At 34.5% G+C, this 25,221-nt stretch overlaps 1 protein-coding gene and 1 pseudogene across 1 annotated transcript; one reads left to right on the forward strand and one right to left on the reverse strand.

The window, feature by feature from the left end:
- Positions 1 to 57: 57 nt before the first annotated feature.
- Positions 58 to 10,205, reverse strand: LOC141818868 (uncharacterized; annotated as a pseudogene).
- A 7,405-nt stretch (positions 10,206 to 17,610) lies between these two features.
- LOC141818867 (uncharacterized) lies at positions 17,611 to 24,715 on the forward strand (the record flags this gene model as incomplete). The annotated part of the gene is made up of 6 exons (XM_074706284.1): positions 17,611 to 17,839; positions 17,941 to 18,110; positions 19,617 to 19,759; positions 20,381 to 20,558; positions 20,713 to 21,280; positions 24,603 to 24,715. Coding segments are annotated over exons 1-6 (1,391 nt in total), but the record flags the coding sequence as incomplete, so codon positions are not given.
- Between the last annotated feature and the right edge of the window lie 506 nt (positions 24,716 to 25,221).

Genomic DNA, 25,221 nt, shown 5'->3' on the forward strand with positions numbered 1-25,221 from the left:
AAATGAATATATTATGGCTGTTGCAACAATAAAATATCATAGAGGTTTATTTGCAACCTGATTCTTATACTGCATGCTACTTGGTGGATTATGATTGTTTCTTGGAAGAGTAAAGGAACTGCTAGCACATACTTAAGAACTATGAACTTGGAGCACAAGTTAGTGTTCTGGTGACATTTTTATCCATGGTGATTTTTAAAGGGGAAAAAATGAAAATGAGCCCCTTATTTTTGTTATTGTCAAAAGAGCAATCCATTTGTAAAAAAAAAAAGAGCACCCCATTGTATTTTTCATCCCCAAAATGCCTTGTTCCAGCAGTATAGCAGTTTTGTCCAAAACTACTAATAACATAATAAAATTGGTCCAACTTTATCAGAATACCCTTATCCAATTTGAGCCTGGTTGCAAATCTTTGATACTGTTATAACAGTTTTGATAAAACTAAGTCTAGCACATAGAGTACTATAACATATAGTAGTTTTGTCCAAAGTTGTTACAACATGCAGTAGTTTCGGCCAAAGCTACTACAACATATAGGAGTTTTGTTCAAAGCTACTACAAATAATTTTGGTCAAATTGTTCCACATTGTTTAGTTTTGACCAAAGTTGTTACACGTTATAGGAATTTTGACCAAAACTACTACAATAACGTGCTAGAACAAGAGCATTATTGGATGAAAAATAGGCAGAGTGCCCTTTTGATGATAATGGAAATAGGGGACACCCTTTTGATTTTTTCCCAGTAAAAATAAATAGAAAATTAGCAAGGCTATATTTCTCTATTTTCCATTTGCAAAAACTTTTGAAGTCTAGGTTTTGAATGGGTATAGATGGAGATATAAGATGTACATACCAAAGTATACAAATGAATAATTCTACAAGCATATTAAATGATGGAATAATCATATTGTTTCTTGAATTCCCTCTTAAAAATGGTATAATTTTCTACACTTTTCTTCATCCCTCCAATTAAAATGGATTGTATAATGTGTTGAGCTACGGTGTTCTATGCCTATTAAGCGTTACATGAATATGTTTGATGACTTGTGATTCATTATGTCAATATGTTATAAGGATGTACCATGTTTGAGATGCAATGGACTTTGAGCTAGGCTCTTGTATTCTAAGGATCAAACTATTTGCCAGGAAATGTTGAAGATAGAATGTTCCATGCCCATTAGTCCTACAAGGAAACGTACAATGGTCCATGTACTCAAAAAGATGTCCCACTCTTCAAAGATAGTCATGTTGGGATAGAATGGGCTCTAGTCTGATCTATAATAGTGAACTTTTGAACCTAATTACAAGTCTACTCTATGTAGCCATTTGAAATTACATCAATACATGAATTTTTAACATGCTGAAATAAATCAATATTCCCTAAATCTAAATCTCTAGAGCTAATTCTACGATAGAAACATCGTAGATATTCAACAAAAATTATTTAGGAACATATCTTGATTATTTTTTTACCCATGTCATAAGTGTAACCCTTTTAACTCCCTTGACAAATATTTCTCATAGTTTCACTAATTTGTTTTATGATAGACTTTTCTCATTAAGGAAGAGGAAGATGAAATAACAAAATGGATCCCCACAATGAGAATTAGGTGGAAAAAGTCAAAAGAAACTCTAATCAATGAGTATTCTGACAATCATCTGAAGTGGAATAACGCTAACACATTAATGGTGAAAGTTAACATCATACAACAGATAGAGTACACCAAACAAGCATCAAGCTGCCAAATGTTCGGATACTAGAAATATGGGAGTCAAAATATTTGTTTTAAATGGATAATTGCATGTATATGAAGATTCTTTGCTACAACTTTTCTGAATGAAAAGAATAAAATTTCTCAATGTTCATCCATTGAATAAATAATAGCCCGAGTTTTCTCATGTGGAATAAATTTAGCTGACTGAATTGAATATTCATCACCAAGCTAACAGAAACCTATCCTGCCAAGAAGTGTATGCTGCATACTATGACAACAAAAGGCCGTGAGTCTAAGTATTTAATCTGCTACATGAATTCTGTCCTGCCATTAAACTATATTTCAAGCTATATTGTTAACTGCAGATAATAATGTCCATATCTAGTGTTATAAGTTCTCAGTCCTACATATTTATTCCCATATAAATCCCATAAAGTAGATCTGGAGAATCTTCATGGAATATAATTTTTCGATAGTTCTTCATATTATGTCCCTCAAAGAATAGTTATTCTTATTTCCATATTATCAAACGTTAGCAGGAAACAACCATTGTTCTTCGTGAAGCATATTTTTGCAGAAATATGAGATCTATATGTATAAAATGCCTCTAAAATATATTGATGGTAAGGAGCTGAGCATAACAAAAATTAATTCAGATTGGAGTAAACTATCTAACATCTTTCAGTAACAAGTAAAATTACTAGAATAACACCTGAAAATGATGAAACAAGATAAAGAACAGAAAACTATGGACTTGATAGGTTCATCCCACGAAGCCATAGAAATAAGGAAATCTCCCAGTTGAATCATAGGTCGAAGGAGCTTCTGCAAGATTAAAGAAATCAAATAAGGAAGAAATTAGCAGTGACCGGTCCTTCAATGATGCATAAAAAATACTCCTCATGAAATGCACCATCTAAATTGTAAATACAGTCTTCACTTCATGTTAAGCCTCTAGAAGAGGCCAGCAATAGTATTTGTTTTTCCAAAACGGTTGGATTATCTAATATTATAATGACACCACCCTTAAGTTTCTAGTTTCTAATTTGTGGCATCATGTTACTTAGATTTTTCAGCTGTTTACATGGAATAAGATTTGACAGGCATTATGACTACATTTTCAACAAATTGGGGAATCATTAGGAATACATATACATAGCAAGGAATGTGGAAATCAATTTTACTAAAAGATTTTCTACTACAAACACCCGAATTCAATAACCTTGGTGGCTTCTGGGCATTTGGAAATGAGTATGATATACAGATAACTAATTTGTTTTGAATAAAAGAACCAACATGAAACTAGAAGAACAAGGCAATAACATCTAGTTTAGGAATATCCCAGGAGGCTTGTAAAAATTTGGGTAGGTACCTAGCATAGTAATCTTCTAGGTACCTAGCATAGTGAATTTCCTCATCAGAGAAAGAAGCATAAAGAACAGAAAGATCAGTAATCACACCATATAATGTCTCAATCAAGCAAAATAGTAGCATCCTGTGGAGTAGCCAATACAATGTTGAGTGAAGGCCTAGATAATGTCTTCCTGTTTGGTAACAGGAGCCGTTACTGATAAGTGGTTAAGGAAATAGGTTGAATGTTTGCCTTCTAGCATTGCCCTTTACTTTCGTCCTTTGACTCTAATGAACCATTTTATTATGTGAAATGTGGATCAATTTTCCCTTCAAAGGCTTGCACTCTATTAAGTCGTCACTTGAGATCAGAGTTACAGTTTCATTATTTAAGTTTATGTGATACACTTATTGACGGTGACTCTGTTGCTAAATTATGCCTTTAGATGTGATTTCAACCATCCCTTTAGATGCTTAAATTGTCTCAATTTAAATACCTAGTTTGAAGTAAAACCTGACATAGGCACATATCAATTTACCAAAACTTCATCAACAAAACCCGTCTTAAATCATCACTTAATTTTAAATTTTAAAAGAACAATGTGGTGCAAAAGGACTATCCTCATTAGCTTGTAAAACTAGCAGATTGTCGGCTTATAGAAGTGCTAGTCTAGTAGTCCACATATGGAAAGGCTGTGACAAATTCTGGGTTGGGGTAGAAGCCTTCCAATTTAACCAATACTGAAGAAAATTGTCCATTTGACTATGTATAGGTTCTTCCAGACAATGGAAGTTCATGTAGATTTATACGAGCATTGCAAGTAGAAACAGCAAATAGCTCTAGTAAAACCTACGTTTAAAATCTCAAGTCATGCTGAAGTTTCAATTTTTGACTAGAATGCTATTATTTCAATATTGTACCGATCTTTTGATATATGGTGTCTGTTACAAATTGGAACCGGAAGGAGAAAGGAGATGAAGAAGAAAAAGTATAAGATAAGTTAACTACATACTTAAATTAGGACTTTGTGTTTCACCTGCAATAATACAATTTTGGCAATTATCTTATATGAACACAAGCTAAAAAAAATAACAATATTACTCAATTTATCTTAATTTATGTTGTAGCATGTCGGGGGTGTCAAGTATTGGCTTGACAGAATGCTCATCAAAATGATCGGCACAACAACACAGGAGAGATTGCCGAATAGTAGCGATTTCAGTAATTTATAGGAATGACACATTTCAACGATGCCACCCAACACAGTAAAGATTTCAAATCATGAGTAAAACTAATAAAGGTGTCTCTTGCTTGATATAGTGCGTCGCTGGATCACCCTTAGTCACCAAAAGTTGATCCATGAGATGTCTTGATAACAAGCATTGAGGGTGCACAAGACTACTAATGGCCATTTTAAACCCAATTTGCATATCTAAACTTAGCTAGTCATATTGTCTGCATGTGCAAGACCAGATATAGTAGGGAACCTATTATAAGACCACCAAAATATCCCATCTGTTTCACGAGAATTCACTAATATCCCTATCGTTTTAAAAGATCATGACTAAATACCTCAAAATAAATGATCTTAATTTCCTGTGCTAGGATAAAAGCATTTCCCTCTTGAATGGCTCGGCCATAGAGAAGATTATGCTTTTAGACCTATCTAAGACTACAAATATTTCCATAGAAAATGCAAAAAAGAATTACGATGGATCTAGGAAGACACAAGATCATACAAGTTAAACTAATTTCCAAGCCTATGCAACATCCCCTAACAACCAGAGAGTGTATCAGGGAATTTAGAAGGAAACCAGCTAGCTTAGCAAGTTGACTAAGCTCTTCATTTGAAGCACATCAGTTGAGAAGCCAATACAGACCAGATGCACAGAAGATTCTAGCAACACAGTTATTATTCAAAACTGCAAAACATTAAATGTCAACGAGCAGTAAGAGGCTATAGCCATTCTTCAGGACATTGACAGGTGCAACTATAATGATCTTGTTGTAGGTAGAAAGGTTGGTGGGAGAATCCCACCCAGAAGCTGACCGTCATCAATGAAAACTCCATCAAAAGTCAAGCATGAGTGTGACAGAGAGGGACTAGCCAAGGTCACCACCGCGGATGGAGTGTTGAATGGGTGTCAACTTCAAATTAGCAAAAAAGAACGATATCAAAAGAATGTGTCTCATTTTTGCAGGAAGTCTTGGTCGACAAAGATGTTCTACCAGCTTGGTTGTGGCAGATGTGCTTGATTTAAAAGTGAAGACTGAAAATGGTGTGGGTCTGACCAGACTCGAAAATGGGTGGTTCTCCAATAGGTTTGAGGAACCATTGGAGAAAAGCGGTAGCAAAATCTCTACCTGTATTTTTTGGACGTTAGCACTTAGCAGGTCACTGTTGTTGAAGGGGACGATTAATCATGAAGACTATGATAGGAAGAGATGAGAGAGCGTGATGCAGAGGAAGAGGGAGAACTAGGAGAGAAGAGAGAGGAGCAGAAGGGAGGGAGGCCAAGAAGCCATCTTATCTACTAGGAGCCTCCCCTGAAAAGTAAATGTTAACTCTAATAGAGAACCCACTCTAATACCAAGTTGAGGGATAAAATCTGATAGCATATTGATCAGAGAAAGAACTAGAAGACCCATATATAGTATTATTATAATACCTAATAACCACATATCCACATATAGAACCTATTAATTATAATACAAATCAAACAGACTAAAGTACAAGGTATAAAAGAGTACTCTAAAAGTGGTTGACACTATTAAATCGTAACAGCAAAGAATAATACAGTACCTTCATCACTGCCAAATTTGTATCAAGACCATCTACTTTGACTCCATCTATTGTAGCTTGTGCTTTCTCTAACTGTTTGTAGTTAATTCTAGCATCATTCACTGCCCTTTCTAAGGAAGTCAGTTCCCCGACAACTATTTCACCAACAAGAAGCTTGTCTTCAGTTGAAACTTGTGATACGAGCCCGAGATTTGACAAAATTCCCAAAGTAGATATAGAGTACATTCCACTTCTTGAAGTGGATTGATTAGTTCGATCCAACCTCCTAGAGGCTATTACATTAGCTAGTGTTTCCAATATTGCATCACCTCCAGGAAGCTGATCGCAGAAATTGAACATCAGAAGTGCCTCATACTTGATAACTGCTGGCAGAAGTAAATCTCGAATGGCTTGTATACGTAGAATACCAAGAATGGCTTTTGAAAGAGTTTCTTCTTTCTCAACACCTTCTATTTCATGCTTCTGAATGAATCGATGGGCATAAAGAACTTCTCGCATAATAGCTAGCCAATAATCACGACGTGAATGACCTGTAAGCTCAGGAAACTCCATGATCATTGGTTCTGATCTAAAAGGAAGATAGAAAATTATATTACTAACTGAATATTTACTGCTATGGGTTGTTCTTCAATAATTAATTAAGATTACCCAAATCAATTAGAAAAAAACAACATAGACATTCAATGTAAGTTTTATATTACAACTTAATGTGGCAACTCACAAAGATATTGACTTGTACATAACAGCCTTATCAAAAAGGCGGTAAAACCCCATGGCCCAGTCAACTCAGGCTTGATACTTTGCTTTAAGATCATCTGCAAGTTCATACACCTTTGGTTTATCAAAGGTTACAACTCGCAGTGCTTCAAAATAGAGAGCATGGTCCGTCAGTGTCAATCTCCCTGCAATAAACATACTTGAGGAATTAATATATTTTCATAACTGATTGATGGATTAGCTCTCAAAATCATAAGAGGTGCTTAAAGTAAGTTGTCCTTTACAAGGTTTAAAATATCAAGTTGTGTCACGTTTCGGTCCCGGACTGTAAAACGATACAGTTTCGGTATCGTATCGTGTTGTGCAGGTATAGTTTCGATATTTTTAAAAATATATAATATATTAACTAAAAATAAAAAATTTAATCTAAATATTTAAAAATAAAAAAATAAAATAAAATATTTTTAAAAAAATAATAGGATAAAAGAGGCTTTAATAATCTATTTAAATTATCTCAATTATAACTAGGAGTTGATTATTAAAACATAAATTTTAAAACCTAAGTTTTCAAAAAAAATCCTTGTGATCGCCCGATGCAAGCGTAGGCCACGAGACCGGGACCTGTGCAACGCCTCCATCCTAGCCGGAATGCTGTGCTAGTATCGGTCAGCTGGCAAAACGAAAATTTTCGCCGGTATCAAGCAAAACGATTCGAGATATCAAACCTTGGTCCTCTAACATCATAGATCATTTATATTCTCCCCATTAACTAAAGAGAGTGGTTGTCAGAAGATACCAGGCCATGTAGAAGTTCCCATGTGTTTCAAGCACTGGTCGGGGTGGTCAATGTTCCGTCCATCTCAAGGATCCTTTCTTCTCTAGGGAGGCGAAGACCCGAAGAAGAGGTGATTCAGTTGCAGCTTTCTATTTTCTTTATTGCTCTATAGAAGGAAAAGGGAGAAATTATACATTCGATTTCCACTCTACAGTGCAATCCTCAAGAAGTAATCTTAAATTATGAGAGAGGCCATATGACATGTATACTGCTTCCTACTTTCACCCAGACATCAAGGAATCGACATCCAGTTCAGTTGTATTTAGTGGATGGAATAAAACTCTTTTACAGCTGACAAAACCATAAGATTTTGGTAATCCAGATTGCTACCACTTCTAACACAGATTATTCATAAGAAAACAGAAGAATATAGTGACCACAAACAATTCAACTACCCGGGTCATTCAAAAGTGATATTAAGAACAGCATGCACTTCACACAATGATGCTTTATAAAATTAAGAATGCATGCTAAAGGAAAGTTATGATAAAAGTGTGCCATGTCAGCAGTTTAGAATCCTGTGTTGCCACCCCATCCATACGTAGCTAATGAGACACAAAAAGTGTCAGCATAGTGACACCAGGTCTCAAATGGCATATCACATCACCAGCAACTACGCAAAAGTGATCTCTATAAGAAGCATGGAGGAAGGTTTGATAAGGCATTTGTGGCGGCTACGAAGGGTGGGTGAACAATTTTCCAGGTGAACCCAAGTTTGAGTTGGCAGCAGCGGTAGGTACATATCCATCCACTTCTTTTGCCTCTTCTTTTTTTTTTCCTTCTTATTCTCAATCTTCCTATCCAGTTTTTGCCTCTTTGTCCTCTCCCCTTCTTCCTCTTCCTCCCATTTCATCACCACACCCACCTTGACATGGTTTACCAATACTAAACTACTTCGATCAAGAACCAAAATAGTCTCAAAAGTGGTATTTTAAACCTTGATGCATCTCAACTACAATTCTTGATGCAAGAGTTATTTATAGAAGAATTAGAAAAAAAAATCAAAGGAGAAAAGATGATTAATTGTTTTGATGATAAGAAAGAGGAAGTATTTTATTACCAGATTCACTTTCTGTGTCCTTATGTATGGGTCATTTATATCCTCATGTTTGTGGTTTCTTTCATCATCTTTTTTTATCCTATATAATTCACATATTCAACTGAGAGTAAGCAAACTGAAATTTACTTACAGATGTGCTGATGCAGGAGGCATTCATGTCTGGGTGAATTCATTTGACATAAACACTTCTAACTGATTTTGAGTGGAGGTGTGGGGTCATCCTTTTGTATAACTCTTCCAAAACAGAGGCACAAGATGTCTTTTGTAATAATTGTATAGTGCAAATGGAGGGAAGAATAGAGTTGATCTAAGGTTATATAATTCATAGCTATTAACGAACATAGGCTGATAACTAACTGCACAATTAACAACCATTCATTAAGCAACAAAAAATCATGAGTCCCAATTATTTAGGGTTGGAGGAGCAGCTATTTAGTAAACTCAGCAGGATATTTCTAATTTAGTCTACAACCGAACACCAACCAAAAAAAATCACCAACAATACACAAATATTAACAAACCAGATTCCTTTTTTTATGCAGAGGTACCTGTCTAATGCACCTAGGTATTTCTCATAGACCGCAAAAGTAAGTCGACCTCCAGTTGAAGTAGTGAGCACATCAAAAAGATTGAAACAAGTAATTACATCTGCAATAGTGGGAATAGCAGGGGCTATTCTAGAAAAGGCCTCTATGCCTGCAGTTCTCTCTTTATCCACCTGCTGTAAAGCTAAGATCAGTGAACTCAAAATGAATAGGGAAACCTTTGTCCAAAATCATTGAGAATAACACCATGAAAAAGATGAATGTCAATCTTTACCTTGAGTGTAGGCTGACTTTCAGCTGCAGGTGCTTCCCAGGCTAACATCATATCAAATGTCAACCGTCGAAAGGTCTTGTCTGACAGATGGCCAGAAACCTGAGTAGAGAGAGCAAGGGTTCTAAAACAACAGTATTCCAAGAAGTTCCTTGCATAATTTGAAGAACTCTTTTTAGTATCTGAAGCAACTGAATTAAAATTGCTTTGGAGCTCATCCATAGTAATATTGAGAATTCTGCAACAAATAGAAGCCAAAAGACACAACATTAATGCTGAAAGTAAACAGGTAAAGCATCTGTATACCTTATTTTCAATATACCAAGGTATCAAAAGGTGATAAGGGATTATTTTGAATTGCATGACATCAATGACATGAAACCAAAGTATTCAATATATTCTTTGAAGAGGAAAAAAACCAAACCAGCAACTGCAAACAAAAGGCCTAGAACATCTGATTCTAATGGAAAGGTTGAGTTTGGAGATCAAAGCTCAGGCTCAGACTTTGAGTTGAATGAATTACATACAAGATAAGCATTGTTGATGCTATATGACATCTAGCCCTCAAAGACACAGGATTTCACCACTAGGATGTTTGGTAAAACCTAATTCGATATTGGACAAAAGATGATCAAAGACAAGCTTTAGGCTTGGACTCTGAGCCTCTGAAAGAGCTATTTCCCCAGTAGGATGCTATGACCCAACCATGAATGGTAGACAGAAAGGGTGATACGCCAAGTCACATCAACAGTTGATACTTTTTGAGCATTTATCAACAGCAAACATTAAATTAAATATACAATTCCGCCCTTGCATGCATTAAATGTTGGAAAACAACTAATCCTAAAATGGCAGGTCAAGTAAGATTACACCCCTGTAATAGGCTCCAGACTGCTATTCATGTCCATTTCCTAGTTTCTATAAGCTAAGACAAGTGTGTCTGATATGCCAATGCCCCTATGCAACATAGTTTCCATGGATGCTAAGACAACCAACCACCAATGCCCTTTTGCAACCTTTTCCGAACAAGTTTGGAAACCTAGCAAGAAAGTACATTGTAAAGTAATAATTCCCTCATGATTCTAGGATGGCAAAGTAGAGTAAGCCATCAAATGCACAAACTTCATCTAGATTCTAAAATGTAACAAGTCCAATTTCGAAAACTTGGCAAAAATATCACTGTGCCCATCTAAGCATAAGAGAATTGAAACCCTTCATGTATTAAGCTTAAATAACTATTTACAGAAGTCCGGAGGGAAGGAGTAATGCAGAAAAAGAATCAGAGACTGTGATATGTTACTAGACAAAGAAATACTGAGAGAAGAGTCGAAGATTCCTAGGAAGAGAAGATCCATAGATGTATAAATCCCCTTTGATGGAAAAGATTGGCAAAGTCTAGTACTCCCATATAGTAAATCTTGTTATGATATAGTATGATAGAATCTTTTCTTATTGGACGATCACAATGGGATACACTAGTGCACATTCATCAACATAGCACTTCTAAAGACCACATATGCAAGCCCTTATCAATTACCCTCCAAGGCATGCTATGCTGGTTTATGAAGTTCTCGTGGTATTTCATCGGAAAGTCACTAAAGGTGGCATTTTCTTTGCAGAATTTCTCTAGGAGCAAAAGAACAAGTAAGAATTCGACACCCGGATATCAATCAAGGATAAAATGAGACAATGGGCTAATTCAAAGATAGATTTAAAATTAAGACAAGGTAGATGCCTAGATTCATCTTAAGGTGTTGCATGGTTGCTTAGCATCCAGTATATATGAAATCTACCTCAAGATTTTTATGATGCATCTTAGAACATTTGTCAAAAGAACTGAATTAAAATATCTTAGAGAAACAAAGTGATAATCTAAGCAAATATCACAATTAAAGAGGATCATCCTATCCATCATAATCTTTGACTTCAACTATTACCACATTGATGTTGACATGTAACCTAATTTTGCAAAAGACCAAAAAACATTTTTTTTAAACAATAGCCATCAGACATCTCGATATTGATTATAAATTAGTATTCTGATTTTTCTAATAGAAAGTAACATGACCAAATAAAAAAAGATGCTAACCAAACATCGTTTCTACCATGAGTGTAAGAAGGCCTTTGATTCAAGAGACTGAAAACCCTAACTATATAAAAAGCTTCATCCAGGGCCTATGATCTATCAATAGGCAAGAGCTCACCAAGTAGGATACAAGTCAAGCCTTATCTCAATCCCATCTATTAGTGAAGGCTCCAATTGTCAATAAGTAGGCCCTCACATAATTAGAAATGCAACATAAGCATCATCTGAACCTTGGTCATTAATCATCATTGTCATTGTTTAGTCATGTGTCCCAACAATTTGAGGTGGCCACAAGGACCTCATCCCTCGATTGCACTATATGCATACAAGTTTACACTACTAATTATAGTCAAATCAATTAAAGTTTTTTTAATATGTTAACTAAGGTTTTCTTTGATCTCCTACTCTATACGTTTTACGCTCTAATCGACTCAACTATCTTAGCAAACAGAATTTATTGATTGCCTTTGCTTATACTATCACCCAATCTATTTTTTAGCATCTCATCATAGATTAGTGTTACATCCAATTGATGTCGGATAATAGTATTTTTTTTTCATTGTTGCTTCAAATAATCCACCACTATAATCCATAAAGTGACAAATGGCACCAAGATCATAAAATCATTCATCTAGTGTGGTGCAAACAAGGAACCTAATTTTGAATAGATTAGCAATTGTTATATTTTATATATTATTTAGTTTGGTATCTTGCAATAGTGTTGTCCGTTATATTAAAAAATAATAATCAAACATTACAAAGTGATTAAATATTGTTTGTAATCGATCTAGACTCGAGCCTGAATTAATTTAGATAAGTTGGAGTTGAACCAAATTAATTGATTTTGCTTGGTTTGATAAGTTAGGATGAACCAACTTAGATAATTTAAGTTTAGTTCAATTATATTTTTGGTTCACATAGTTTAGGGTTAACTCCACCCATATCGAATAAACTCCTCCATGACCCATCCGAAACTTGGATAACGGAGAAGGGTTGCATTCCATCATCAAACAAAGACAAATATTATGTATGATTCCATCAAACTATAAGAAATGTGTTAATACTAAATTGTTCCCCAGAGGAATGCTAACTTGTTCCCTAGAAGGAATGCGTTGCATGGTTAAATTGTAACATTTTGGTAGGACTGCTACATCTTCATAAGAAATTGGGTGTAATGTTAAATAAGGTTTAAAATCTTGACCCATGTTGAGGTTTCGATCACATACCGGAATGATACGGTTTTGATATCGTATCGTGTCGTGCTAATACGATTTCGATACTTTTTTATTTATATATAGAGTAATAGTAATTATTAGATAAATATATTTATTGTGTATAATTTAAAAATAAGTTGTATATTGATTTTATATAAGTTCTCAGTTATTGAACAACTTAATATTGTTAGGCAAAAATTATAGTGACTATGTTTAGTGCAGAGACACAAAAAAGAGTTATAACTAATGTGATATGTAAGCTAATCAACTTAAATGATTGATAATTAAGTTGTAATGTACTCCTACTAAGCTGTTGAAGTTATATTATGATAATCAAGCTCTCATGTACACCCTTGTTCATGCAGCTATAAAAAGGATTCTAAATGGGCAAAAGATAGTTGATTAGGATTTGAGTTCTAATAGCATGTATACTAAAGGAAGATTAATTTGATTATCCTAGCAATCCCATCTATTTATATATGTTATTATATTATGGAGATTAACACAAAGATCCTACTTTACATTATAATAATAATATAAATTAACTATTAATTCATTTAATTATTTATTGATTTAAACATATATATTTATATAATTATAGTTTATAAATATTCTAAATAATATGTATATTAAATATTATAATTTATATTGCATTCTAAAGTCAAATTTATTTTAAAAATTTATATATTTTTTATTTTTTTACACTTAAAAATTTTAAAATTATTTAAGCTTAGTAAAGTAAAAAATAAAATATATGAAATCTAAATTTAGTAGTATTCCGCAACAAGACAATTACTAAGTTAGGAGATGATGAGTTACTTGTAATAAGGGCTTTAAGTATCTAGGAATGTTTTCGCAAAATGATAAAGGAAAGATTCTCATCTTTGTGACTTTTATCTTTTACTCTTGTACTCACTTTATAGCCCAACATTTAGCTCCATATGATAACATGTCTAACTGCTATTTTATAAAATTCCCCTTTAAGTTTTAGAGATACTTTACGATTATAAAAAACACTTAACGCCCTCATCCATTTTAACCATTGCTTGTATCTTATGTAAAACATTTTTATCAACTCCTTTATCATTTTGCGAAAACATTCCTAGATACTTAAAGCCCTTATTACAAGTAACTCATCATCTCCTAACTTAGTAATTGTCTTGTTACATCTAATACTACTAAATTTAGATTTCATATATTTTATTTTTTACTTTACTAAGCTTAAATAATTTTAAAATTTTTAAGTGTAAAAAAATAAAAAATATATAAATTTTTAAAATAAATTTGACTTTAGAATGCAATATAAATTATAATATTTAATATACATATTATTTAGAATATTTATAAACTATAATTATATAAATATATATGTTTAAATCAATAAATAATTAAATGAATTAATAGTTAATTTATATTATTATTATATGTAAAGTAGGATCTTTGTGTTAATCTCCATAATATAATAACATATATAAATAGATGGGATTGCTAGGATAATCAAATTAATCTTCCTTTAGTATACATGCTATTAGAACTCAAATCCTAATCAACTATCTTTTGCCCATTTAGAATCCTTTTTATAGCTGCATGAACAAGGGTGTACATGAGAGCTTGATTATCATAATATAACTTCAACAGCTTAGTAGGAGTACATTACAACTTAATTATCAATCATTTAAGTTGATTAGCTTACATATCACATTAGTTATAACTCTTTTTTGTGTCTCTGCACTAAACATAGTCACTATAATTTTTGCCTAACAATATTAAGTTGTTCAATAACTGAGAACTTATATAAAATCAATATACAACTTATTTTTAAATTATACACAATAAATATATTTATCTAATAATTACTATTACTCTATATATAAATAAAAAAGTATCGAAATCGTATAGCACGACACGATACGATATCAAAACCGTATCATTCCGGTATGTGATCGAAACCTCAACATGGGTCAAGATTTTAAACCTTATTTAACATTACACCCAATTTCTTATGAAGATGTAGCAGTGCCTACCAAAATGTTACAATTTAACCATGCAACGCATTCCTTCTAGGGAACAAGTTAGCATTCCTCTGGGGAACAATTTAGTATTAACACATTTCTTATAGTTTGATGGAATCATACATAATATTTGTCTTTGTTTGATGATGGAATGCAACCCTTCTCCGTTATCCAAGTTTCGGATGGGTCATGGAGGAGTTTATTCGATATGGGTGGAGTTAACCCTAAACTATGTGAACCAAAAATATAATTGAACTAAACTTAAATTATCTAAGTTGGTTCATCCTAACTTATCAAACCAAGCAAAATCAATTAATTTGGTTCAACTCCAACTTATCTAAATTAATTCAGGCTCGAGTCTAGATCGATTACAAACAATATTTAATCACTTTGTAATGTTTGATTATTATTTTTTAATATAACGGACAACACTATTGCAAGATACCAAACTAAATAATATATAAAATATAACAATTGCTAATCTATTCAAAATTAGGTTCCTTGTTTGCACCACACTAGATGAATGATTTTATGATCTTGGTGCCATTTGTCACTTTATGGATTATAGTGGTGGATTATTTGAAGCAACAATGAAAAAAAAAATACTATTATCCGACATCAATTGGATGTAACACTAATCTATGATGAGATGCTAAAAAATAGATTGGGTGATAGTATAAGCAAAGGCAATCAATAAATTCTGTTTGCTAAGATAGTTGAGTCGATTAGAGCGTAAAACGTATAGAGTAGGAGATCAAAGAAAACCTTAGTTAACATATTAAAAAAACTTTAATTGATTTGACTATAATTAGTAGTGTAAACTTGTATGCATATAGTGCAATCGAGGGATGAGGTCCTTGTGGCCACCTCAAATTGTTGGGACACATGACTAAACAATGACAATGATGATTAATGACCAAGGTTCAGATGATGCTTATGTTGCATTTCTAATTATGTGAGGGCCTACTTATTGACAATTGGAGCCTTCACTAATAGATGGGATTGAGATAAGGCTTGACTTGTATCCTACTTGGTGAGCTCTTGCCTATTGATAGATCATAGGCCCTGGATGAAGCTTTTTATGATATAGTTAGGGTTTTCAGTCTCTTGAATCAAAGGCCTTCTTACACTCATGGTAGAAACGATGTTTGGTTAGCATCTTTTATTTGGTCATGTTCTTTTCTGTAGAAAAATCAGAGTGCTTAATTTATAATCAATATCGAGATGTCTGATGGCTATTGTACAAAAAAAATGTTTTTGGTCTTTTGCAAAATTAGGTTACATGTCAACATCAATGTGGTAATAGTTGAAGTCAAAAATTATGATGGATAGGATGATCCTCTTTAATTGTGATATTTGCTTAGATTATCACTTTGTTTCTCTAAGATATTTTAATTCAGTTCTTTTGACAAATGTTCTAAGATGCATCATAAAAATCTTGAGGTAGATTTCATATATACTGGATGCTAAGCAACCATGCAACACCTTAAGATGAATCTAGGCATCTACCTTGTCTTAATTTTAAATCTATCTTTGAATTAGCCCATTGTCTCATTTTATCCTTGATTGATATCAGGGTGCTGGAATTCTTCTTTGTTCTTTTGCTATTAGAGAAATTCTGCCAAAGAAAATGCCAGCTTATGACTTTGCAATCGAGTCCACGAGAACTTCATAAACCAGCATAGTCCCTTGGAGGGTAATTGATAAGGGCTTGCATATGTGGTCTTTAGAAGTGCTATGTTGATGAATGTGCACTAGTGTATCCCATTGTGATCCACTGGATCAAAAGATTCTATCATACTATATCATAACAAGATTTACTATATGGGAGTACTAGACTTTGCCAATCTTTTCCATCAAAGGGGATTTATACATCTATGGATCTTCTCTTCCTAGGAATCTTCGACTCTTCTCTCAGTATTTCTTTGTCTAGTAACATATCACAGTCTCTGATTCTTTTTCTGCATTACTCCTTCCCTCCGGACTTCTGTTAAATAGTTATTTAAGCTTAATACATGAAGGGTTTCAATTCTCTTATGCTTAGATGGGCACAGTGATATTTTTGCCAAGTTTTCGAAATTGGACTTGTTACATTTTAGAATCTAGATGAAGTTTGTGCATTTGATGGCTTACTCTACTTTGCCATCCTAGAATCATGAGGGAATTATTACTTTACAATGTACTTTCTTGCTAGGTTTCCAAACTTGTTCGGAAAAGGTTGCAAAAGGGCATTGGTGGTTGGTTGTCTTAGCATCCATGGAAACTATGTTGCATAGGGGCATTGGCATATCAGACACACTTGTCTTAGCTTATAGAAACTAGGAAATGGACATGAATAGCAGTCTGGAGCCTATTACAGGGGTGTAATCTTACTTGACCTGCCATTTTAGGATTAGTTGTTTTCCAACATTTAATGCATGCAAGGGCGGAATTGTATATTTAATTTAATGTTTGCTGTTGATAAATGCTCAAAAAGTATCAACTGTTGATGTGACTTGGCGTATCACCCTTTCTGTCTACCATTCATGGTTGGGTCATAGCATCCTACTGGGGAAATAGCTCTTTCAGAGGCTCAGAGTCCAAGCCTAAAGCTTGTCTTTGATCATCTTTTGTCCAATATCGAATTAGGTTTTACCAAACATCCTAGTGGTGAAATCCTGTGTCTTTGAGGGCTAGATGTCATATAGCATCAACAATGCTTATCTTGTATGTAATTCATTCAACTCAAAGTCTGAGCCTGAGCTTTGATCTCCAAACTCAACCTTTCCATTAGAATCAGATGTTCTAGGCCTTTTGTTTGCAGTTGCTGGTTTGGTTTTTTTCCTCTTCAAAGAATATATTGAATACTTTGGTTTCATGTCATTGATGTCATGCAATTCAAAATAATCCCTTATCACCTTTTGATACCTTGGTATATTGAAAATAAGGTATACAGATGCTTTACCTGTTTACTTTCAGCATTAATGTTGTGTCTTTTGGCTTCTATTTGTTGCAGAATTCTCAATATTACTATGGATGAGCTCCAAAGCAATTTTAATTCAGTTGCTTCAGATACTAAAAAGAGTTCTTCAAATTATGCAAGGAACTTCTTGGAATACTGTTGTTTTAGAACCCTTGCTCTCTCTACTCAGGTTTCTGGCCATCTGTCAGACAAGACCTTTCGACGGTTGACATTTGATATGATGTTAGCCTGGGAAGCACCTGCAGCTGAAAGTCAGCCTACACTCAAGGTAAAGATTGACATTCATCTTTTTCATGGTGTTATTCTCAATGATTTTGGACAAAGGTTTCCCTATTCATTTTGAGTTCACTGATCTTAGCTTTACAGCAGGTGGATAAAGAGAGAACTGCAGGCATAGAGGCCTTTTCTAGAATAGCCCCTGCTATTCCCACTATTGCAGATGTAATTACTTGTTTCAATCTTTTTGATGTGCTCACTACTTCAACTGGAGGTCGACTTACTTTTGCGGTCTATGAGAAATACCTAGGTGCATTAGACAGGTACCTCTGCATAAAAAAAGGAATCTGGTTTGTTAATATTTGTGTATTGTTGGTGATTTTTTTGGTTGGTGTTCGGTTGTAGACTAAATTAGAAATATCCTGCTAGTTACTGAATGGCTGTTACCTCCAACCCTAAATAATTGGGACTCATGATTTTTTGTTGCTTAATGAATGGTTGTTAATTGTGCAGTTAGTTATCAGCCTATGTTCGTTAATAGCTATGAATTATATAACCTTAGATCAACTCTATTCTTCCCTCCATTTGCACTATACAATTATTACAAAAGACATCTTGTGCCTCTGTTTGGAAGAGTTATACAAAAGGATGACCCCACACCTCCACTCAAAATACATTTAGAAGTGTTTATGTCAATGAATCACCCAGAGACATGAATGCCTCCTGCATCAGCACATCTTGTAAGTAAATTTAGTTTGCTTACTCTTCAGTTCAATATGTGAATTATATAGGATAAAAAAAAAGATGATGAAAGAAACCACAACAGTAGGATATAAATGACCCATACACTAAGGACACAGAAAGTGAATCTGGTAATAAAATACTTCCTCTTTCTTATCATCAAAACAATTAATCATCTTTTCTCCTTTGATTTTTTTTTCTAATTCTTCTATAAATAACTCTTGCATCAAGAATTGTAGTTGAGATGCATCAAGGTTTAAAATACCACTTTTGAGACTATTTTGGTTCTTGATCGAAGTAGTTTAGTATTGGTAAACCATGTCAAGGTGGGTGTGGTGATGAAATGGGAGGAAGAGGAAGAAGGGGAGAGGACAAAGAGGCAAAAACTGGATAGGAAGATTGAGAATAAGAAGGAAAAAAAAAAAAAGAAGAGGCAAAAGAAGTGGATGGATATGTACCTACCGCTGCTGCCAACTCAAACTTGGGTTCACCTGGAAAATTGTTCACCCACCCTTCGTAGCCGCCACAAATGCCTTATCAAACCTTCCTCCATGCTTCTTATAGAGATCACTTTTGCGTAGTTGCTGGTGATGTGATATGCCATTTGAGACCTGGTGTCACTATGCTGACACTTTTTGTGTCTCATTGTACGTATGGATGGGGTGGCAACACAGGATTCTAAACTGCTGACATGGCACACTTTTATCATAACTTTCCTTTAGCATGCATTCTTAATTTTATAAAGCATCATTGTGTGGAGTGCATGCTGTTCTTAATATCACTTTTGAATGACCCGGGTAGTTGAATTGTTTGTGGTCACTATATTCTTCTGTTTTCTTATGAATAATCTGTGTTAGAAGTGGTAGCAATCTGGATTACCAAAATCTTATGGTTTTGTCAGCTGTAAAAGAGTTTTATTCCATCCACTAAATGCAACTGAACTGGATGTCGATTCCTTGATGTCTGGGTGAAAGTAGGAAGCAGTATACATGTCATATGGCCATTTCTCATAATTTAAGATTACTTCTTGAGGATTGCACTGTAGAGTGGAAATCGAATGTATAATTTCTCCCTTTTTCCTTCTATAGAGCAATAAAGAAGATGAAAGCTCAGACTGAATCACCTCTTCTTTCGGGTCTTCGCCTCCCTAGAGAAGAAAGGATCCTTGAGATGGACGGAACATTGACCACCCAACCAGTGCTTGAACACATGGGAACTTCTACATGGCCTGGTACATCTTCTGACAACCCACTCTGTTTTAGTTAATGGGGAGAATATACAAATGATCTATGATGTAGAGGACCAAGGTTTGATATCTCGAATCGTTTTGCTTGATACCGGCGAAAATTTTCATTTTGCCAGTGGACCGATACTAGCACAGCATTCCGGCTAGGATGGAGGCGTTGCACAGGTCCCGGTCTCGTGGCCTACGCTTGCATCGGGCGATCACAAGGATTTTTTTTTAAAACTTAGGTTTTAAAACTTATGTTTTAATAATCAACTCCTAGTTATAATTGAGATAATTTAAATAGATTTAATTAAAGCCTCTTAAAATTATCCTATTATTTTTTTAAAAATATTTTATTTTGTTTTTTTATTTTTAAATATTTAGATTAAATTTTTTATTTTTAGTTAATATATTATATATTTTAAAAATATCGAAACTATACCTGCACAACACGATACGATACCGAAACTGTATCGTTCCAGTCCGGGACTGAAACGTCGGCACAACTTGATATTTTAAACCTTGTAAAGGACAACTTACTTTAAGCACCTCTTATGATTTTGAGAGCTAATCCATCAATCAGTTATGAAAATATATTAATTCCTCAAGTTCTGTTTATTGCAGGGAGATTGACACTGACGGACCATGCTCTCTATTTTGAAGCACTGCGAGTTGTAACCTTTGATAAACCAAAGGTGTATGAACTTGCAGATGATCTAAAGCAAAGTATCAAGCCTGAGTTGACTGGGCCATGGGGTTCCCGCCTTTTTGATAAGGCTGTTATGTACAAGTCAATATCTTTGTGAGTTGCTACATTAAGTTGTAATATAAAACTTACATTGAATGTCTATGTTGTTTTTTTTCTAATTGATTTGGGTAATCTTAATTAATTATTGAAGAACAACCCATAGCAGTAAATATTCAGTTAGTAATATAATTTTCTATCTTCCTTTTAGATCAGAACCAATGATCATGGAGTTTCCTGAGCTTACAGGTCATTCGCGTCGTGATTATTGGCTAGCTATTATGCGAGAAGTTCTTTATGCCCATCGATTCATTCAGAAGCATGAAATAGAAGGTGTTGAGAAAGAAGAAACTCTTTCAAAAGCCATTCTTGGTATTCTACGTATACAAGCCATTCGAGATTTACTTCTGCCAGCAGTTATCAAGTATGAGGCACTTCTGATGTTCAATTTCTGCGATCAGCTTCCTGGAGGTGATGCAATATTGGAAACACTAGCTAATGTAATAGCCTCTAGGAGGTTGGATCGAACTAATCAATCCACTTCAAGAAGTGGAATGTACTCTATATCTACTTTGGGAATTTTGTCAAATCTAGGGCTCGTATCACAAGTTTCAACTGAAGACAAGCTTCTTGTTGGTGAAATAGTTGTCGGGGAACTGACTTCCTTAGAAAGGGCAGTGAATGATGCTAGAATTAACTACAAACAGTTAGAGAAAGCACAAGCTACAATAGATGGAGTCAAAGTAGATGGTCTTGATACAAATTTGGCAGTGATGAAGGTACTGTATTATTCTTTGCTGTTACGATTTAATAGTGTCAACCACTTTTAGAGTACTCTTTTATACCTTGTACTTTAGTCTGTTTGATTTGTATTATAATTAATAGGTTCTATATGTGGATATGTGGTTATTAGGTATTATAATAATACTATATATGGGTCTTCTAGTTCTTTCTCTGATCAATATGCTATCAGATTTTATCCCTCAACTTGGTATTAGAGTGGGTTCTCTATTAGAGTTAACATTTACTTTTCAGGGGAGGCTCCTAGTAGATAAGATGGCTTCTTGGCCTCCCTCCCTTCTGCTCCTCTCTCTTCTCTCCTAGTTCTCCCTCTTCCTCTGCATCACGCTCTCTCATCTCTTCCTATCATAGTCTTCATGATTAATCGTCCCCTTCAACAACAGTGACCTGCTAAGTGCTAACGTCCAAAAAATACAGGTAGAGATTTTGCTACCGCTTTTCTCCAATGGTTCCTCAAACCTATTGGAGAACCACCCATTTTCGAGTCTGGTCAGACCCACACCATTTTCAGTCTTCACTTTTAAATCAAGCACATCTGCCACAACCAAGCTGGTAGAACATCTTTGTCGACCAAGACTTCCTGCAAAAATGAGACACATTCTTTTGATATCGTTCTTTTTTGCTAATTTGAAGTTGACACCCATTCAACACTCCATCCGCGGTGGTGACCTTGGCTAGTCCCTCTCTGTCACACTCATGCTTGACTTTTGATGGAGTTTTCATTGATGACGGTCAGCTTCTGGGTGGGATTCTCCCACCAACCTTTCTACCTACAACAAGATCATTATAGTTGCACCTGTCAATGTCCTGAAGAATGGCTATAGCCTCTTACTGCTCGTTGACATTTAATGTTTTGCAGTTTTGAATAATAACTGTGTTGCTAGAATCTTCTGTGCATCTGGTCTGTATTGGCTTCTCAACTGATGTGCTTCAAATGAAGAGCTTAGTCAACTTGCTAAGCTAGCTGGTTTCCTTCTAAATTCCCTGATACACTCTCTGGTTGTTAGGGGATGTTGCATAGGCTTGGAAATTAGTTTAACTTGTATGATCTTGTGTCTTCCTAGATCCATCGTAATTCTTTTTTGCATTTTCTATGGAAATATTTGTAGTCTTAGATAGGTCTAAAAGCATAATCTTCTCTATGGCCGAGCCATTCAAGAGGGAAATGCTTTTATCCTAGCACAGGAAATTAAGATCATTTATTTTGAGGTATTTAGTCATGATCTTTTAAAACGATAGGGATGTTAGTGAATTCTCGTGAAACAGATGGGATATTTTGGTGGTCTTATAATAGGTTCCCTACTATATCTGGTCTTGCACATGCAGACAATATGACTAGCTAAGTTTAAATATGCAAATTGGGTTTAAAATGGCCATTAGTGGTCTTGTGCACCCTCAATGCTTGTTATCAAGACATCTCATGGATCAACTTTTGGTGACTAAGGGTGATCCAGCGATGCACTATATCAAGCAAGAGACACCTTTATTAGTTTTACTCATGATTTGAAATCTTGTACTGTGTTGGGTGGCATCGTTGAAATGTGTCATTCCTATAAATTACTGAAATCGCTACTATTCGGCAATCTCTCCTGTGTTGTTGTGCCGATCATTTTGATGAGCATTCTGTCAAGCCAATACTTGACACCCCCGACATGCTACAACATAAATTAAGATAAATTGAGTAATATTGTTATTTTTTTTAGCTTGTGTTCATATAAGATAATTGCCAAAATTGTATTATTGCAGGTGAAACACAAAGTCCTAATTTAAGTATGTAGTTAACTTATCTTATACTTTTTCTTCTTCATCTCCTTTCTCCTTCCGGTTCCAATTTGTAACAGACACCATATATCAAAAGATCGGTACAATATTGAAATAATAGCATTCTAGTCAAAAATTGAAACTTCAGCATGACTTGAGATTTTAAACGTAGGTTTTACTAGAGCTATTTGCTGTTTCTACTTGCAATGCTCGTATAAATCTACATGAACTTCCATTGTCTGGAAGAACCTATACATAGTCAAATGGACAATTTTCTTCAGTATTGGTTAAATTGGAAGGCTTCTACCCCAACCCAGAATTTGTCACAGCCTTTCCATATGTGGACTACTAGACTAGCACTTCTATAAGCCGACAATCTGCTAGTTTTACAAGCTAATGAGGATAGTCCTTTTGCACCACATTGTTCTTTAAAATTTAAAATTAAGTGATGATTTAAGACGGGTTTTGTTGATGAAGTTTTGGTAAATTGATATGTGCCTATGTCAGGTTTTACTTCAAACTAGGTATTTAAATTGAGACAATTTAAGCATCTAAAGGGATGGTTGAAATCACATCTAAAGGCATAATTTAGCAACAGAGTCACCGTCAATAAGTGGATCACATAAACTTAAACAATGAAACTGTAACTCTGATCTCAAGTGACGACTTAATAGAGTGCAAGCCTTTGAAGGGAAAATTGATCCACATTTCACATAATAAAATGGTTCATTAGAGTCAAAGGACGAAAGTAAAGGGCAATGCTAGAAGGCAAACATTCAACCTATTTCCTTAACCACTTATCAGTGAACGGCTCCTGTTACCAAACAGGAAGACATTATCTAGGCCTTCACTCAACATTGTATTGGCTACTCCACAGGGTGCTACTATTTTGCTTGATTGAGACATTATATGGTGTGATTACTGATCTTTCTGTTCTTTATGCTTCTTTCTCTGATGAGGAAATTCACTATGCTAGGTACCTAGAAGATTAAACACCAAATTTTTACAAGCCTCCTGGGATATTCCTAAACTAGATGTTATTGCCTTGTTCTTCTAGTTTCATGTTGGTTCTTTTATTCAAAACAAATTAGTTATCTGTATTATATCATACTCATTTCCAAATGCCCAGAAGCCACCAAGGTTATTGAATTCGGGTGTTTGTAGTAGAAAATCTTTTAGTAAAATTGATTTCCACATTCCTTGCTATGTATATGTATTCCTAATGATTCCCCAATTTGTTGAAAATGTAGTCATAATGCCTGTCAAATCTTATTCCATGTAAACAGCTGAAAAATCTAAGTAACATGATGCCACAAATTAGAAACTAGAAACTTAAGGGTGGTGTCATTATAATATTAGATAATCCAACCGTTTTGGAAAAACAAATACTATTGCTGGCCTCTTCTAGAGGCTTAACATGAAGTGAAGACTCTGTATTTACAATTTAGATGGTGCATTTCATGAGGAGTATTTTTTATGCATCATTGAAGGACCGGTCACTGCTAATTTCTTCCTTATTTGATTTCTTTAATCTTGCAGAAGCTCCTTCGACCTATGATTCAACTGGGAGATTTCCTTATTTCTATGGCTTCGTGGGATGAACCTATCAAGTCCATAGTTTTCTGTTCTTTATCTTGTTTCATCATTTTCAGGTGTTATTCTAGTAATTTTACTTGTTACTGAAAGATGTTAGATAGTTTACTCCAATCTGAATTAACTTTTGTTATGCTCAGCTCCTTACCATCAATATATTTTAGAGGCATTTTATACATATAGATCTCATATTTCTGCAAAAATATGCTTCACGAAGAACAATGGTTGTTTCCTGCTAACGTTTTATAATATGGAAATAAGAATAACTATTCTTTGAGGGACATAATATGAAGAACTATCGAAAAATTATATTCCATGAAGATTCTCCAGATCTACTTTATGGGATTTATATGGGAATAAATATGTAGGACTGAGAACTTATAACACTAGATATGGACATTATTATCTGCAGTTAACAATATAGCTTGAAATATAGTTTAATGGCAGGACAGAATTCATGTAGCAGATTAAATACTTAGACTCACGGCCTTTTGTTGTCATAGTATGCAGCATACACTTCTTGGCAGGATAGGTTTCTGTTAGCTTGGTGATGAATATTCAATTC

This window comes from Curcuma longa, unplaced genomic scaffold (assembly GCF_044706935.1).
Source record: "Curcuma longa cultivar G26 ecotype Majalengka, Jawa Barat unplaced genomic scaffold, ITB_CL_G26_1.1 contig_26365, whole genome shotgun sequence".
NCBI lineage: Eukaryota > Viridiplantae > Streptophyta > Magnoliopsida > Zingiberales > Zingiberaceae > Curcuma > Curcuma longa.